The sequence below is a fragment of the Aquila chrysaetos genome, chromosome 7, assembly GCF_900496995.4.
Source record: "Aquila chrysaetos chrysaetos chromosome 7, bAquChr1.4, whole genome shotgun sequence".
Taxonomy (NCBI): domain Eukaryota; kingdom Metazoa; phylum Chordata; class Aves; order Accipitriformes; family Accipitridae; genus Aquila; species Aquila chrysaetos.
In genome coordinates this window covers 33,839,099-33,857,042 of record NC_044010.1, presented here as the reverse complement: position 1 = coordinate 33,857,042, position 17,944 = coordinate 33,839,099, and the positions used below count along the sequence as shown (strand labels likewise).

General features: G+C 35.3%; 1 protein-coding gene across 2 annotated transcripts in view; it reads left to right on the top strand.

Moving 5' to 3' along the window:
• The window catches only part of BRWD1 (bromodomain and WD repeat domain containing 1), a 65,596-nt gene extending 47,823 nt beyond the window's left edge, over positions 1 to 17,773 (top strand). The window contains exons 35-42 of one of the 2 annotated variants that reach the window (XM_030020133.2): positions 255 to 401; positions 1,535 to 1,687; positions 1,964 to 2,133; positions 3,765 to 4,000; positions 5,156 to 5,347; positions 5,852 to 6,829; positions 12,411 to 12,433; positions 14,613 to 14,724. In XM_030020133.2, the coding sequence (XP_029875993.1) occupies positions 255 to 401; positions 1,535 to 1,687; positions 1,964 to 2,133; positions 3,765 to 4,000; positions 5,156 to 5,347; positions 5,852 to 6,829; positions 12,411 to 12,427 (1,893 nt within the window). In that variant the 3' untranslated portion in view covers positions 12,428 to 12,433; positions 14,613 to 14,724. Of the gene's footprint in view, positions 1 to 254; positions 402 to 1,534; positions 1,688 to 1,963; positions 2,134 to 3,764; positions 4,001 to 5,155; positions 5,348 to 5,851; positions 6,830 to 12,410; positions 12,434 to 14,612 lie in introns of both variants that reach the window. The other variant, XM_030020131.2, reaches the window with a different exon arrangement.
• Positions 17,774 to 17,944: the final 171 nt, after the last annotated feature.

Genomic DNA, 17,944 nt, shown 5'->3' with positions numbered 1-17,944 from the left:
CAGGAGGTATATTTTTGCGTGCCTTGGTTATTTAGTGTTAAAAAAACCCTTGAAAGATAGTAAAAGAAAATTGTATAATTTGTCAGAGTTTATTAATAAAGATTATGAAAAAATCTAGTAGTATAGTGCCCTTTTTGTTATGAAACAATATGTTTGGAAGTGCATTTTTCTGCTACAGAAATAATTCCAGACAGATTATCAGGTTTACTTTCTTGCTATATTTCAATAATGCTTTTTTCTAACTTTTTTCCAAGGGACGGGGCTTAAAAAAAGGAAAAAGCGTGAAAACTGGCTATGATGAAAACTGTTGGAAGAAGCAGTGTATGGAAGTGGTGAATTTAATTTTCCAGTGTGAAGATTCTGAACCTTTCAGGCAGCCGGTTGATTTGGATCAGTATCCTGTAAGTTGTTCTTTATTAACCTTATAAGATATAAATATTATTTGTTTTTTTTTTCTCTTAGCATTTGGTACCCTAATAAGATCTACACATTGCTCTTGGAGCTATTTGTTCTCTTTATGGCTTTGGTCCCAAACCATTGAAAGAAATTTGCATTTCTCCGTGCTTAGAATGATGAGCTGTGTGCTCTACTGCATCAAGATAACATCCATCAAAATATTGACACGGAACACAAAACAATGGTAGAGCAGTGGTGGTGTCTACAGATATCCTCATACCTTAAATATGGTTTGAAACCACTCAGCAATCTTTTTTTGCTTGCTTTCTTACTGGCCCTTATAGGGAAATAATTTTAGATAAATCTGTATGTTCTTAATTAAAACAAGTTTGTTGAGGGACAATCTACAAAACCTGTTTACTGAGCCTCAGCTAGGAACCTGATTTGTTCCTTCTCTTTCTCTTAGCTGTTCATGGTATTCTTGCTAACTCTTTGGTCTCTTTTTGTCTAAAAACCCAGCAAATTTTCAAGGAAAAAAACTTCATAAAGAGTGTGCAGCTGTTTTCCTATGGGCTTCACATCTTGAGTTTGGGTCTCGCTTCAGGTTTTAAAAACATCTTGAGGTTCTCTGAAACTCATTAACAGGAGAGAAAGATAGAGGTGTTTTGATTTTTTTTTTTTTTTTTTTTTTTTTTTAAACAGATCAGTTTGTTTCTTATAGTAAAATGCATCAGGGAAAGGATTACATGACAATTTACAGCAGTCTCATTTCTCATTTTGATTAACAATAAAAACATTGACTTGCTTGTTACTGGGTAGTTTTTATTGAGGAAACTCAGGAGAATTGAAACTGGAAATCTGCATGTGCAAGCATGTGACATTGTATCAATTCATGATCCTTCAGAAATTCTGAAGACGACCTTGAAAATGAGCAAGAGTTTGTATGGGATAATGTAGTGGAGACTTTAAATGATCTAGTCTGAGAAAAAGCGTTGCTGTCTGCTGTGGTAGGTGCTTCTGTTTTCAGCTGATGGTTAAGATAATCTGTGGTCATCTTAGCTACCCTTAAATTATAGAAATAAAAGTGTTGTTTTTCCTTTACACCTTCTTAAATCTTCTTTTCATATGTTTTATCTAGGATTACAGACATATTATAGACACTCCAATGGACTTTGGTACAGTGAAAGAAACTCTGGAAGCTGGAAATTATGACACTCCCATGGAACTGTGCAAAGATATAAGACTAATATTTAGTAATGCAAAATCTTATACTCCAAACAAAAAGTCAAAGGTAGCTGTTAACATTGGGGGGTTTATGCTTGTCTTAATGAAATGAGGTATTATTTTGGAATTAGTTTGTTTATCAGTACTTTCGATAAAGCTTCTGGTTAGATAATGGGGAAAAGTATGACAAAAATATTTAATGTGTTCATTTCTTGTTTATCTAGTGTTACGTAGGATTGTGTGCCATGCTTTTTCTATTTCTTTTCTGTACAGTTTTTAATTTTAGAAATGTTACTCTTGGATGAAACGTTCTGTTCTTAATATATAAGCCACTTCCTTCCAGATTTATAGTATGACCTTGAGATTGTCAGCACTATTTGAAGAGAAAATAAGAAGAATTGTTTCAGATTTCAAAAATGGTCAGAAACAGAATGAAAAACTACGAAGAAACCAGAGATATACTAGAAGATTTCATAATCAAAGCTCAGTGCAGCATCCTACCAAAATGCTCAGGTAACCAAATTATGAAGATGTAGAGATATATCACAGCTGACTAATATTCATATTGACTGTCATATTTAGTCTGTGAAGAAGAGAACAATTGGTTTATTAAATGGTTGACTAACTCCAGTGAGACTTTTTGTAATTACTTCTCTTGCAGTAGGAAAGATATGAAGATATGCAAAAAAAGAGCAGGTTTTTTGTAATATTAAACTGGCTGTGAAACAACGAAGGGGCTGAAGAGTGGAAAAGGTTGGGGTTTTGTTTTTGTGGTTTTTTAAATATTTCAGAAACAAAGATTTACTTGCTGTATATATTACATAGATTACAAAGTTGCATATATTACATGTTTTATCAGGTACAGAAGAAAGCTAGTCCTATGGAATTTAGAAATTTTCACTTACTGTAGCATTCCATTGGTAGCTAGATAAGCCTTTTCTCTTTTGAAGGAAGACAAGCTTTTGACACAACTGCTGGTTGACATGATTAACTCATGTAGTCTTAATTTGCATATGGGATGAAGTGAGACAAAATACAAAAGCTAAACATGGTAAATTGTTGAAACTGAGCTTATACCTTTCTGCTACTGTCCAGCCTTTCTTCTCTGGCAGTGAAAGGATAGGCATAAGAGTTTTAAGGAAAAAAAAAAAAATCTAAGAATACACTTTTTTGACACATTTGGCTTTCTTCTCTTAAAATTTCAGTGGATTACGTCTACATTTTCAAATTCTATTATGCATACATGTGGGATTATGCTATAGGCACACCTGGCAATAAGCTTTAAGCTTTACTGGGAGTATTCCTTTGATTCTGATTTCTTCCCAGAGAAATAAAGAAACACGCATCAGGATAGGCAGAAATTTTCCTTTGAAACAACACTTCTGCTCTTATCTGAAGAATTGTATGCAACTTGTTTACAAATCAGTGGTGCTCAGCAGGACTGAGGTTTGGGACTATTTGGGAGAGTGTTTGGATAGCAAAAAGAGCATATACATCTTGTGTACCTAGATGAATATTTGAAAACCTGTGACTCTAAGGAAGCAACTGACAAAATCATAGTTCTAAATGCGAAAATAAGTCACTTATCAGGACCGCGTGTATAGTACAGAAGAATTGAATCAGTGAGTTTCTCTACAAGCATGCATTTTATTTTAGACAGTAAACTTTCTCTGAAGATACACCTTCTTTGTGTCTTTATTCCACAATAAACAGTTCCAATGGTAGTACGCATAGCACTTGTTAATTGCACATAAGCCTCAAACTAAGAGACTGGGAATTCAACAGAAATTGAGGCTGCTGTTGCAATTTCCTGGTAAACAATAAGAGGACATTGCTGTCTAGAAGGCATTTGGTATTAACTTCTTTGTTTCTCAGAGCAGAGAAGGAATGTCTCCTCTTGTTTCACTTCACTAGGAGTATGGACTGTTATTTTAATGAAAGTACTTAATACTTATCCTTGTCAAAGTAAAAATTGTCCCACACCACGTTAGCTCACAAATCTAACTACCTTTCCGTAAATCTGAAATCGTGTGGCATACAGTTAGTTAAGCTTTCAGAGAGAAGTATTGTTAAAATACCTAATTGCCATAATTTCTCATAGCTTTACAACCTCTGTTGCTTTTACATCTTTCCCCTTTCACTAGAAATTTGAAGCAGAAACCATTGAAGTCTCAGGCAAAAATTGAATCTGAGCCGGAAGATTCTTTTACTCAACCTACCTCAAGCAGAGCCACCTGTGTTGCAAGCCATAAAATGAATGCTAGCAATTACAACCGTAGTTCCTCTGGTGAATCCTCTGATTCTGCATGCCTGGCATCCTTTGAGAGGAATGGAAAAGCTAGATCCACAACACTAACAAATTGTTCTGCATTATCATCAGGTCAGAAATGGAATCTGTTTCAGATGAGGATTTTCATCTTGGTCTTATCTATGAATTGTCCACTAATGTTTCCTTTCCTTTATAATTTCCATAATTTGCAGTTGCATTCTAAATTGTTAAATGAGGTTTGCATTTTTAACGTGAATTTTTTTGAGACCTAGATTTTCATGCAGTTTGGTTTTTGTGTAATACAGAATTTTGTGTATTTCAATGAATTTTGGACACTTAGTACATTATTGAATGTTATAAAAAATCTGTGTACTAAACATAGACATTTCTGCTTTAAAATCCCATAGAATGCAGTAAGTTTACTTAACTTTTGTTAATTTAAAAGCTTGCACCTAAGCAAAAATCTGTCAATAGGACAGTTTGCTGCTTAGAGGGAGAGCTGTCTTAGTTGTATATCCATTTTGCAGTCAAGTGGATGGTATTTTTTTTGTAGGTTTTATATGTGGATTCACAACCAAGCTGAATTGAGTAAGATTGATGATAAGAAAAAGTTGACCTGCTAACTACATGGTTACTCGATGCTCTTAAGTCTTACCAAATAGAATAATAGAATTTCTTGATTTTAAGCAGCTCTTCTAGGAAGGTGGCAGTAGTGAATGGATGTGTCTTATTTGAGAGGAAAATGTAGTGTATTTGAGAAATGGTGCTATATGAAATACAGGTTATACACCCATGTATGTTACATAAAAGTTGTCATCCAAAATTAGCAAATGACAGAAGTTCACCAAGACATAAAAACCTTCCTGTCTTTTCCTTCTTCCCCTACACCTCACTTTGACAAAAATTCAGCTTGTTTCAAAGAATAAGAATGCAAGTCCTGGTAAAAGAGATCTGCCAGAATATGTTTTGTGTTGGTTTTCAACATCCTTTTCTCTTAGCTGTTTCCAAATAACAGAATTGTGTTATTTTACTTGAAACTTAAATACAGGTTAAAGAAGCTTCCTATTACTGCACACTGTATAAATATGGAGTAGTATATTTTGTAGAGCTATCAATTTCATACATGTAAGACATAAAGGCATGATAGCATATTGTAACAGAATGTCATGAGGGAGTTTTGAAGATATCCTGGATCAGCAAAATGTAGCTCTTAACTGGAAGCTAACTATGTTTAGAATTCTGATTGACAATTATTTTTTTTAACAGAAAGTGAAATAGAGGGTTCTTTGGTTTCTTCATCTACTTCCTCTTCATCTTCATCCTCTACAAGTAGCTCAGAAGACAGCAAAGAAAGCTCTGTGACTCTTGTGTCACCTCTACTACACAATGGTGTCTGTAGACGAAAGAACAGCAATTGTAGGATAACTAGAAATCAAGCTGCTCAGAGAAAACAAATTGGTAAGATTTGAGTAGTTTTCTTGTGAACAGCAAATAACACAAGTGTGTGTGTGTGTGTATATATATATCTCTAAATAAAAGTAAATGTAATTAGTATTTTTTAAGTTGTTGTATATGTAAGATACTAACTTTTTGATTGGTGATAGTTCTGAAGCTCTCAGAATACTACACTCAACTTTTAAGATTTTTTTTTTTTCAATGCTTAGACGAGGAGGGCAGAAACCAAGAGCCTAGTGAGAGGGAATGTCTTGCAACATTTTGTATGTTAATGAAGGTAAAAGCAATAATTCATAAAGAAGTTCTAATTTTCACAAAACTAGAATGAATCTGAAATTTATGGCATAGCTAAATAATTTTGCTTGGTAGACAACAAAAGCACATAACTATTACTAGGGAGTATATTTCACCTGTCATGTCTGTGGGTAGAACCTGTTCCAGAATGTACAAGACTTAAGAAACTGCTATTTTTACATTTAAGATATTAATCTCTCCTTTCCTTTACAGGAACACTTATTCAGGAGAATGGGAATACACGAAAAACTGTCAGGAAAAAGTTATATGGAAGTGACTCTGAAAATACTTCAGTGGTGACGTTGGAGTCGCTGAGTAATAGTACTGGTAGGCATAGAAAAACTCCACGCAGAAGTGCTGCTGTGGCTGCTAATAAGTTAAGGCTAATGAGTGATGTGGAGGAAGAGGTTTCAAGCTCAGAAAGTATTGGCATTGGATGCAAGAATAGAAAACTGCCTCACCGAAATGCCTCAGCTGCAGCCAGGCGAATGTTACTGGAGGGGTCTGAAGATGATGTAGGCTTAAAGTCTGAAAGTGAAAAAGAAATAGAAGAGCAGCTTACCAAGAGGAAAATTCTTTCTCAATCTGGTTCATCTGCTGCACGAAGAAAATTTGTTAGTGAATCTGAAAATGGAACTTCAGATTCTGAGACAGACATGCAGATGAAGCAGAAAAACTGGCAAAGCAATGGTCATAAACAGTTACGTGGGACAGTCCATTCTGTATCTCCCAAAATGAAAAGTCCCACCCTAGACTTTTCAGAGGAGGACTCTAAAAGCCATAATTCAGAGGATGGGAGCAGTCAAAAAGTTTCTGACCAGTCAACATCTGCACATAATAAACCTGCAGTGAGCAACTCTGAGGATGAAGTGGATTCTGAATCTGATAGATGGAATGGCAGAAAAGCAACTGGTCTGCAGCTTGCTCTTCCTTTAAAAAAAGCTAAAGTCTTGAGTGATTTAGAGGACACAGCAGAATCTGAAACAGAAGATAAGGAGGATGGGAGAAGTTTTGTCTCTGAGAGCTTGGTGCCAACTAAAATTGCAGGGAGTTCAAAATCTGGACCTGGTGCCAGCTTCAACCACTCTTCTGATACAGAACCTGAGACAGATTCCAATAACAGTAATTATTGTGAAACTTCAAAAACAAAAAAGAGGAAGAGAAAAGGAAGAACAAAAATCGTTAGAAAAGGTAAAAGTTTTAATACATCTAACTCTTGATACTGACTAGATGAAGGAGACAACAAGATTAATGACTGGATAATGACTGGGAGGATTTGGACCATACAAAGTGTAATAGTGTTCCTTGTTGTTCTAAAATAACTATAGATGAGGGAAGGAGAACTGTAAGGTATGATGATGATGACAGTGTCTAGAAGTCTAGACAGATTTGGAACTGGGAGGTTACCAAACACAGCACTGAGAGAAAACTATTAAAGCTTGGTGTAGTTCTACAGTATTTAGAATTCAGACTGAACGCTGGCCATGCTTGTGCAATTCAGGCAATACGTTTCTCTATGAAAAACTTGTCATTAAATCATGATTCTTCTTTCCACATTTAACTTGCACTTGCTTATCTACGTAGCAGAGTAATTAATGCTAAAATACCTGTTCTGAAGTAATATTACTGTGTGTGCATGTCATGACAGTTAAATTTGAGAAACGCTGGCTTTCAGGTTGTTGGCACAAACTAAGCAATATTCTAAAGGGTGTTGTGAATGAATTCTATGGTATGCAGCTCAAGGTAGCAGAAGATCTCAAAAGGAGCAATACATTCTCTTTCTTTGGCCTGCTCCTTGTTTTGAGAATTTCAGTAATGAAAACCTTCTGGTTTCTAGTCCTGTTACCTTGAGTTTGTGGGTAAAGTAATAGTACTTAGTTCAGATTATCTTAATTTTCTGTTGAATTTCTGTACCAAAGCAGACAACCATTATTTTCAGTTGAAGTAACCTGATTTTTATTTATAGTCTTTCAAAATGAATTTGATCGAAAGGTGTTTTAATTATTCTTACTTCCATGGTGTACACTGGAACCTGTAACTTGATTTGACTTTTGGATTTTATTCTGTCAGGGATGCGTAGCATCCTTAAGACAGAGAGGCACTTTGATACTACATTGGTAGTGTACTGATGCATTATCTGGCTTTTCCCAGATTTAACATACAGGGGTTTGGGTGATTTTGGGGGGGAGGTTCCTTGCTTGCTTTAGTTTCATAGATTCATGGGTGTCTTAAGCAGTGTTGTATCTAATTGAAGCATCATGTCACTGCTCTAACTACATTATCATACTGATAAGACATTACATGAGAAGATCTCTGTAAAGCAGTTAGCAACAGCCAACTGAAGGGCAGAAATTCCAGATAGTTGCAGAAGCAAGATTTACCATTCCACTTGTTTCAAAATGTTTAGTTCTTTGCTTTTTGCGTTTTTTCTATAATTTTGTCTGTCACTCAAATGCTTGTGTGTGCTGGCTGATAAGTTATGATTTGGAGATTTGTTTTGGGGTTGGTTGGGTTTTGGGGTTTTTTTTTTTGGTTGGTTGGTTTTGGTTTTTTTTGTTTGTTTGTTTGTTTTTTTAAGTTTATCAGAATGATTCTAAGATTTATTAAAACAGGTTCTGTCCATTATGTGTCTTCGTGTTGTTAGGGGACTGGTCCTGACTTAGAATTTGAAAGACTGTCCAAAGATTGGTGTCTGGTCTAATACTTCCAAACCTGTCACTGAATCACAGAGACCAGATTATGAACCCCTAAAAACTCCTTTGGAATTTTAACTGTGGTTGGGGTTTTTGTGGTTTGGGTTCCACCCCCCCCCCCCCCCCCCAAAAAAAAATTTGTGAAAGATCTTAAACACTCTTAAAAGATTTGACTTGAGAGAATACCCATAAGTGGCAATAGATAAAGCTGGATCCTTAGCTTTTTCTGTATCTAACTTTCTTCAAGTGCAAGTTGTCAGTATGCTTTACAATGAGTAAAGCAAATTTTTCAGGCTTTGAGAGCTCTCATGACTTACTATCATAAAGAGAAAAATGAGCATGTTCAATGTACAGGATTGTATTGTGTGAACTGTTGCACACATTTTTACATAGCATTTCTTTTTATTTTCAAGACTTCATTATTTAGCTTTTGTTTTATTATTATGGTGCAAAGACTAATCTTTCCCAGCAGTCTTCCTCACCCACCTCCCTCAAAGAAAGCAGTCTGCATTGTTTAGCCTTAACACATGGGTTTACAGGAATTCGGTGCCCTGCAAATAGTTATCAAAAGGCTTTAAGGGAATTAAAGAAGAAAAGCACTCAAGCTCAAGGGGGGTGGTTGGTTGTATTCCATACCAAGCATACAAAACAGAATTAAACTTTTCCGGTGCACATAATATTTGATCAGAGTTGAAGACTGCCATGTTTTGGAGCAAAAATTCCTATCAGTGTTTTCAGTTACTTCCTACATCGCTTTATTTGGCAACTGAGAAAAGAGGCATCTTCAGTACTGCATTGTAAAAGAGTAAAATCCTTCTGTGTCCAAGCTGCTTCCTTTCCAGTGTTCAGTGTCAACTGAATGCTGCCTTGCCAAAAAATAAGGTGGGGGAAAGGATTATTTTTGACAGCATATATTTTTTTCTTCCAGACTGAGTAAATTTTTAACAGCCTTTTATGTTTGATTGTTTCACATTTTTGTGCCCTCTCAGGTAGTGGCTTTGATACACACTTGTAGTGCAGCAGTTAAAGAATCTTGAGAACATAATTGTCTCTTGAGATGAATCAGTCTTGACAGTTTTCCTCAAGGAATACTTATTTCTTTTGTACTAAAAAGATCTTAGTATTTATAGTTGCTAAACATACTGAAAACCTTTCTTAATGTTTTAATATTAGCAATGTGCAAGAATGCCAGATGGACCTGAGGAGCAGCAGGGAAGAGCTGCTGAGTTCTGTAATTGGCTATTGAACTCTAGACTTGTCAGAACTATGTTGCCATAGTCACTTTCTAAAACTTAAGAGAATTGGGGGGAGGGGATCTTTTAATAGCTTTATGGAATTTAAAATCTTACTTGATTATGCTCCATATGTCAAAACTCCCAAGTCAAATTTTAAAACTTTTTTTGGTTTTTTTTGGAGACTTGTACCATTACTTTGAGAAGATTTGAAGAGACTTTTAATACAGCAAAAAGGGAAGGTATTTGTACAAATACTTAATCTTGTGGGAATTTGTAGCTTTTGGAGTAGCCAATTGGTAACATTCCCCTTATCAAGCCTGTCTACATCTCATTTTTAAGGGGAAAACAAGACTGGTTAATTTTAAAAACTCCCCTTACATTTTTTGTGTAAACATTTCCTGTGAAATCTGTAGAAGCTGTCACACTGGGTAGCCAACACTGAGCTTTGGGTCTCTTTAGTTTGTCCTTTGAATGTAATGTGGATGTTTTAAATGTTTATATTGTAGAGTTTTAAAGCTTGATGAAAATTTGGTTTCTCTTCTTGCCAATTCTTTAACACTCTGGTTAAACTGTAGCTTCTGCTGTATTGCACCTTTTATGCCCATGGGTGTGAAATGTTAATTTGTCTTCCAGCTCTAACTTGGAGCAAAACTCCTCTTACACACATATTCTCTCTTAAACTTTTTGGATTATTTCTTTTTTTTTTTGTTAATTCTCATCCTTTTACTTGGGCCATAGCTTCTTTAGTAGTCAGTGTTCATCCACTAGGTAAAACTGCCAATCATAAAAACAAATTCAGCATTGTTTTCCATGTGCAGTTGGTGCCAAGCATTGGCAAGTATCAATAAGTATTATCAGTTAGTTGCCACGGGCTGCATTTTTTTGATGATCATAATAACATTACCAAAGATTTTAATGAGAATCAGTAAGAAAATAAACAGTATATTTTTTACTTTAATATCCACCTTTTTGCTTTAAGGGGGGCTCATTTATTATGGAACAGTCTTACTTCATACAAAATGTTTAACATACCCTGCCCTGTATAAGCACCCAAATGTTGAGGTGCGTGCACAGTACAATGTCAGGTTTTTTGTGTTACAAAAATGTTTAAGCTGCTGCCCTTTTGAAACTCTTAAACCAAATGAAGAGATGCCGTCTAAAGGAAATCCCTAAGGTGAGTATGGAGCAGGAGCAAGTATCACTAAATTTCTACAAGGCCATGAAGTATGCTCTTTAGAAGTCAGTAAGGATAAAATACAGTAATGAATACTTGCATCATTTGGGTCTCATTGCATAGTCATCTGCCAAAAGGGCTTAGTATACTGCTAACTTAGTAAAAAACTTCTTAATGTTATGTTTCCATATGTGCAGAACCAGGTTGGTTAAAGATGTAGGGCCAAGTTTGAGACTTCTTTCACGTGAAAGGGGAATATATCATTGTCCTATACAGTGTTCTTTATAGGCAGGTAACTTTGGGGCATTTAGTTTTCTTTACATTGTGATTTATTCTCCCTGATGTTTTGTTGAAACATTAGTTGTCCTGTATATGAACTGATAGCTAGCTTTGGACAATGTTTACTGTAAAACACAATATTTTCCATTTCAGTTTATCTAATCTTTAATCTAATTTGGGATATTACCACAGGTAGTCACATAATTATTTTTAAATTAGCAGATGCCCTTTCTAGCTCATTTTTCTCCTCAACAGTCAATAGATGCAACAACAGATGTGCTATTAGCACAGCCTGGTTTACTGTGGTTTGCCAAACTGATGCATGCATTGTCCTGTTCGAAGGAGGCTGTTAACTGTAAATAGGAAGCTAAACTTGTTTGTACTTCTAAAAGTTATTGTTAGGTACTGCTGTAGTATATGCATGCTTTTATTTAAATACCTACATATAGGCATGTATATATCTATATAATACCTATTTTCAGATAAATACATATTCTCTCTATAAACTATATATACACTACACAATTAACCAGCTAAGCAAATTATGTGGAAACTTTGCTTTGGTTATTTTTTTAATATATGTAATATATATACACTACATATATAGTATAATATATAAAACATAGTATATATAGTACCGTAATTTATATTATACTTTATCTAATGTGGTTTATATAATATATTTTATAGATCTATAGTATATAGCATGTTTTTGTATATATGAGGGGAAAAAAACCAAACAACTGGAAGTTTTCACATAAATTGTATAGTTGGTCAATAAGGGTTTGGAAATACTTTGTGGACTGCAGTACACCCTGCAGATTAGCTGACTGGAAGTGTGGCTGCATATTACTACGCAGTATTGCAGCCTGGACTTCAGGTTTAGAGTTTGATGGCATGAACTCCAGGACAGCTTGTCGCAATGGTAAACTTGATGGACAAAGCCTTTGTATCTCGGTGCCTTTCTTTTAAATGCTCTCCCAGTTTTTGTGGGTAGTGGAGTTTGTTTAATCCTCCCTCTTCCTGCCTGTGCAATCTGTTTCTACCTTTGCAGCATTTAATTCAGGATGTTCATTGTGTAGTTTCATTAAGCTTTAATTAAAAAATAAGATGAGCTTTATACAAATTTGCTCCCAATTTAAGATTTTGTATACAATGTATAGGTTTAATGTTCTGGTAGTGTGTTGCAGAAAGGCTGGACTCCTTTACACTTTAGTCTTGCATTCCATCTTAGGAATTAGCTGTTGAAACTTTGAAAATACACATAATCTGTTTATGATGATAAAGGCTTTTTTTCTCAAAGCATGCATCTGTAAACACCTAAGCACCTGTTACTGTGAAAAACTGGCCAAAATCACTGTGTGCATTCTTTTCCTTTTTTCTTTTTTTAGCAGCCTTTCTGGAATAGTTCCAGGTGATATCTTTAAGGTTTAAACATTTATTTCTTGAGATGGCCAAAGGGGATTAAGTTAGCACTCAGTATTAAGGCTGAGCAGTCTTTTCCACCTTTCCAGACTGCCCTTCTAGAACACGAGCGTAGCTCAAAGCAGATGTAAGGTTGGGTTATACATTTCCATGCTTACTAACTGGTCAAAGTGTCTCTTTGTACCAGTAACTTGTGTGTTGTTTGCCACCACTGGTATGTTATGATACATCACTATGTTTACTTAAAGTATTTTCCTGTTTCAAGTGTAATTTACCATGTATTTTCCTGTTTCAAGTGTAATTTACCATGTTAAAGCTCTTTGGTCCTGCCTATTCAGGCTTACCTCCTAATAGCTATAGGCAGCAGCCGTATGTTGTATACATGTCTACTTGATAGTATTGGAGGACAGTATATAATTTAAGCTTTAGCTCTTAAATTTTTTTTAATCTGTAAATTCGTTCACCTTTTATACAGCATTATGCAATATTCAGCAGAAATGTGTTACGTTTTGGCCATAAAATAACACAGTACAAATAATAACAGTAGTAGTGTTCATGTATAATTTCTGGAAACTGTTAGAAAAGACAGTAAATTAATTATCCTTTGGAAATGTCGAAATAGGAATATATTTGAGTAGTACATAAAAGGATTTACATTGAAATAATGACCAGATTTGGTATCTGAAGAGATTTTTAATATTGGTACTCAAGCTGGACATTGGAATTTGTGTCCCATAATTTTTTTATTTTATTTTTTTTAAACTTTCAATAATACATCTTCATTGCATTTATTCTTGTCAGAATTTAGGGAGAATGTTGCCCTGTCCTTACCTCACAGGTGAGGAATTGGGGAACAAGAGAGTACAAATGACTTGCAGTGTTAACACTTCTGGTTAAGGAACTGAACCTTACTTGGTTTTAAGTCTCAGGCTAGTGTTCCTGTGTCTGGGTGGCTGTCATTCTCAGAAGGCATTTGGCCATTAGCAGTTCAGACAGTTGAAACAAAGTTAGCAACACGAGCTTGTTTCATCCCTCCATAAAGGAAGATGACAGAGCATGCCCTCTATAAACTCCTCTTGTTTCCCCAAACTTCTACTTGAAACAATATTTAGTTTCCTAAATTTAGTTTCCTCTAGCGTTCTGCAAATATACAGCAGCTGCCATGATTTTTCCCTCTGTTTGCTGAGTACAGGTAGAGAATCATCAAAAGTAAGGAGTTTAAGGTAGAACAAAATTTACTATTATCAGTAGATAATAGGCTAATATAACGTAGAGGCTTTAATGGAGTACATGTTTATCTATTTTGCTCATAAAGTCAGTAACAGCTACAAAGGAATACAAGATGGACAACAGTCTGGGAAAACTAACTTTGCAAAACACATTTCTGCTAAAATAGCAAAATTTTATTGTTTGTTTTTTTAATGAAGTCTACGCAAATAAATTTACTTCAAGAATTTCTGCTTTTAATTTTTACTGATACCTGTGAGTAATTCTGTATAATTTAGGAGGTAAAAGTTTAAACCATTGATCTTTGTAGCATTGTTCATATTATTTACAGATTGAATATTTATTTTAAAACCCAACATAAGAAGCAAGTGCTATATTAATACTGAATGGAAGATTCACTGTTGGAAGCAATCTTACTGTTTAAGTCGCTAAGGAACCAGACGGGTTAAATGTTCTCTGTGTATGTGAAATAATGCTAAAATTGTGAAATCCATCTGGGGCTTGTGTCTACATAAAATATTATGATCTCTTTTTTAGAATAAGAAGGTCTAAAATGTGTAATAATTAATTTTGATAGTTCATTCTAGTAAGAAAATGATACCTTCTAACGATAGAAGTAAAAGTAATATGAAAGCATTTGTTTACTAAGTTAGGTAATTTGTAATTTCTAAGCTAGTTACTAGAGTGATGCTAAAGAATGTTAGTTTCACACCTCTTCATTATCTCAAAGCAAAAGAGTAGTCCTGAGAGTTAAAAGTATCCCTGGGACTGGCTGACTGTATTTTTACTAAAGGCTTAAGGTAAATTGCACGTAACAGTTGAAATTAAAAAAAAAAAAGCTTTTGTGTATTTTATTAAAGGTGGTAGTGTTTGTGCTTAATAAAGTAATTATTTCAGGAATGTAAGTTATTAAAAAGAACTTTTAAATCTCTATTTTGTAGAATCAACATCTGAGGAGACTGGACAAAGTGCAAAAGTGCTCAGGAGCAGGACATGTATCATTAACTACAAGAAACACATAAAGCTGTCAAATGTGACTGAGAAGAAAAATCCACGCAGATGTGCCACTTTGGCAGCTAGTAAGATTAAGATAATGAGCGATACAAAGGAAGAATTATCAAGCTCGGAAAGTGTTTACACAGTAAAAAAGAACAGGAGGCAGCTTCATGGCAATGTGTCTGCAGCATCCAGGAAGAAACTGATCGGCAGCTTGGAGATAGATGCTTGCTTGAAGTCTGAAAATGAGAAAGAACAGCTTTATGGCAGAAAAAAACTTTCCTGCCCTGAATCATCTGCTCCTAAGAGAAAATACATTAGTGAGTCTGAGAATGAAAAAACAGAATCTGAGGCAGAGATAAAAGTGACTCAAAAGCAGAATGATGATAACCACAATCAGGCACACAAAACAGTCTGTGCTGCGGCTCTTAAAAATCTCGAATATGACTCTTCGGAAGAGAATTCCACAAATCACAAGATGGCAAATGGGAGAAACTGGGGAGGTTCTAGTCAGTCAACTTCAGCCCACAACCATCATACGAGCAACTCTGAAGAGGAGGTAGATTCTGACTTAGCTAAACACGAAACTAAAAATATCAGAGAAGTATCAAATAAAAAATGTAGAGCTGCTTTCAAAAGATCAAAATTATTGGATAACTTCAAAGAAACAGCAGAATCTGAAACAGGAGGGAAGAAAGATGAAAAAAGCTCGGTATCAGAGAACGTGGAAGCACCTGGGACTGCAGGAAGTTCAAAAGCCAGTTTCAATTGTTCTTCTGATTCAGACTCTGGAACAGATAACAGTATCTATAGTGATGCCACAGAAACAAGAAAGAGGAAAAGGAAATCGGAAATGGTTAGAAAAGAAATTACCAATTCCAATTTACCTAAGCCTTCCAGAAGACCCCAGCGAAGGAAACGTTGGAAACCTAACCAAGAAAATGACTCTGAAGATTTGGATTACACCAAATATAGAAGAGCTAATAGGCGTTCTAAGATAAGAACTCGGAATGGTGGTAGACGGACTGTGAGATACGACGATTGTGATGATGATGATGACAGAAGTTTAGATGATGTAGATTGTGAAACGTAACCTTAAAAGGAAAAGCCAGCCCACTTTTTTTTTTTTTTTTTTTAATGCTAATAGCACTAGAACTCATGATGGATGCTGGCTCTTCTTTGTCCTACATTTCAGGGAATATATTTATATTTTTCTATGAAAAAGTTATGAATGTGATTAGATTATGACTTTCTCCTTTTCATATTTTGACTTGCACTTGCCTGCCCATGTAGCAGCATTTAGCACAGATGCCAAAATGTGCCTCATTATAGGGGCAATTTTTTGTCTTTACTGGTATTTTATTACATATAACAAGAGTTAAAAAAAATGTTAAAACACTGCGCAACAGGTTAATAGCAGTATGTTGAGTATTATTGTTATGGGTGCTGCAATGGAATACTACCTAGGTCATACAACATTCAAGAACAGATTTCAAACATCTCTAATGCTGTATGAAATCATATACAATAATAACAGGCTTATAAATAATACTATACACTATAAAAATCTGGCAGATGCTAGCATTGCATCAAAAGAGTAATGAACGGTCACTAGGCTAATAACTTTACAACTTGTATTAGTACAGATGTTAAATGTTCTGTACTTCCATTATTGATAACATGCAACTAGAACCAGTTACCAGTGGAAAAAGCATATTTGCCAATTAAAAAGGCATATTGGTGCTGGTGAAGAGAGGGTTTATGCTGACAGGTAGTACTATCATCATTAATGTGACTTCTATACTGTAAAATTAAGAATATGAAATGCAGGTGAACTCTTGGGCCTAAGGGTTTTTGTGTGTTTTCTTTATAAAATAGAAAAACAAACAAAACACTTGTTCTGTTTTCTTTATGCGTGAAAAGCTTGAGGTGCAGGATTCTTACATTCCAGACCTTTTTGCTACATTTCTGTTGTTCTTCCATATTTAAATTTTTTAAGTGCTTTAATGTTAGACTTCTCATTGATTAAACCTTATCAGTTTCTGATTATTGCAGTACATCTCCTATTTTTGAAATGTTCGAGGTGGCTGTTGTTGACAAGAAATAATTCTTGCGCTGGAGATTGGAGAAAATTTCTCCAGGAAAAATGTGTGAATTCTTGGTTAGCCAGATATCAATTACGAGAACGCACAGCACCTCTAAACTCTTACTTTGCTTTTCTCTGGAGCTGTGCTGGTGGAAGCCCCACGATTGCTGCCTTCAGTCCAACACCAGGCGCTTGGTGATCTCTGCTCCTTTCCCACTCCCCACTGTAGGTTTCCTCCCTCTGCTCTGCTGGTTCCCTTCCTCACACTTAGTAAGACTTGGAGATTCCTGATCTTGTTGTTCAATGGGAGATATGTCAGAATATTACATTTATGCTAACCCAGCCCATTTTAACTGAAATAGCAAGTTTGTGAATCAGTTTTCCAGCAGATTGGATGGGTAGTAGCATCTGGAAGGGGTTTGGGAAAAAAAACAACAGGCAGTGCAGCTGCACAATCACAAGTCGTTAATGCCAGAACTGCTTGTACAAATGGAAGTAGTGGAAAAGGGTGTTCCACACACCGCTTACCAGCGGTTAGTAAAACCACTTCTCCAACAACGTCGCTGGCATCGTGTGCCAAAAGGTGATTGTATTTACCATCATGTCACTTTGGTGTCTAGAATGTTATCTCGGTGTAGAGAAATTTTTTTTTTTTCCTTAAAACTTCTATGTGAAGTATGAAAATAACCTGGTTTATATCATTCTTGCCCCAGGAATTTTATTTAGAGCAGAGTCCTTAATATAATACAGTGGAGTTTTGTAAATTCAGGATAGATGTTTATCTGAATTCTTTAAGTCGGTTTCTAAAAAATGAACACAGTTGTGTTTAGTGATGAAATTTGGAGGTGGCTTTGTGTTTCTTACCTTTTAGGGGGGGCAACATTGTTAAAAGAGAGTAAGTCAACTGGTATTTTTATATTATCCATAAACTGAATGCATTGTTCAGCAGCTGCTTATGATCAATGTTCTATGAATCATAACTTCCAGTATAGGAATAAATACTGGTACAAGAGCTCTTAAGTGAACGTCAGAGTTTTTATTAAGTTTAAACAGCTAAAATTGGGCTGGTAGGTTTGTATTTCTAATTCAGGCTTAGATTTAAAATGATGGTTTTCTTTCTTGCCCTTCTTCAGATGCTGTATTCTGTCATACGGCGCTTATGTGCTACATGTTCGTGGTGATCCCTGCAAG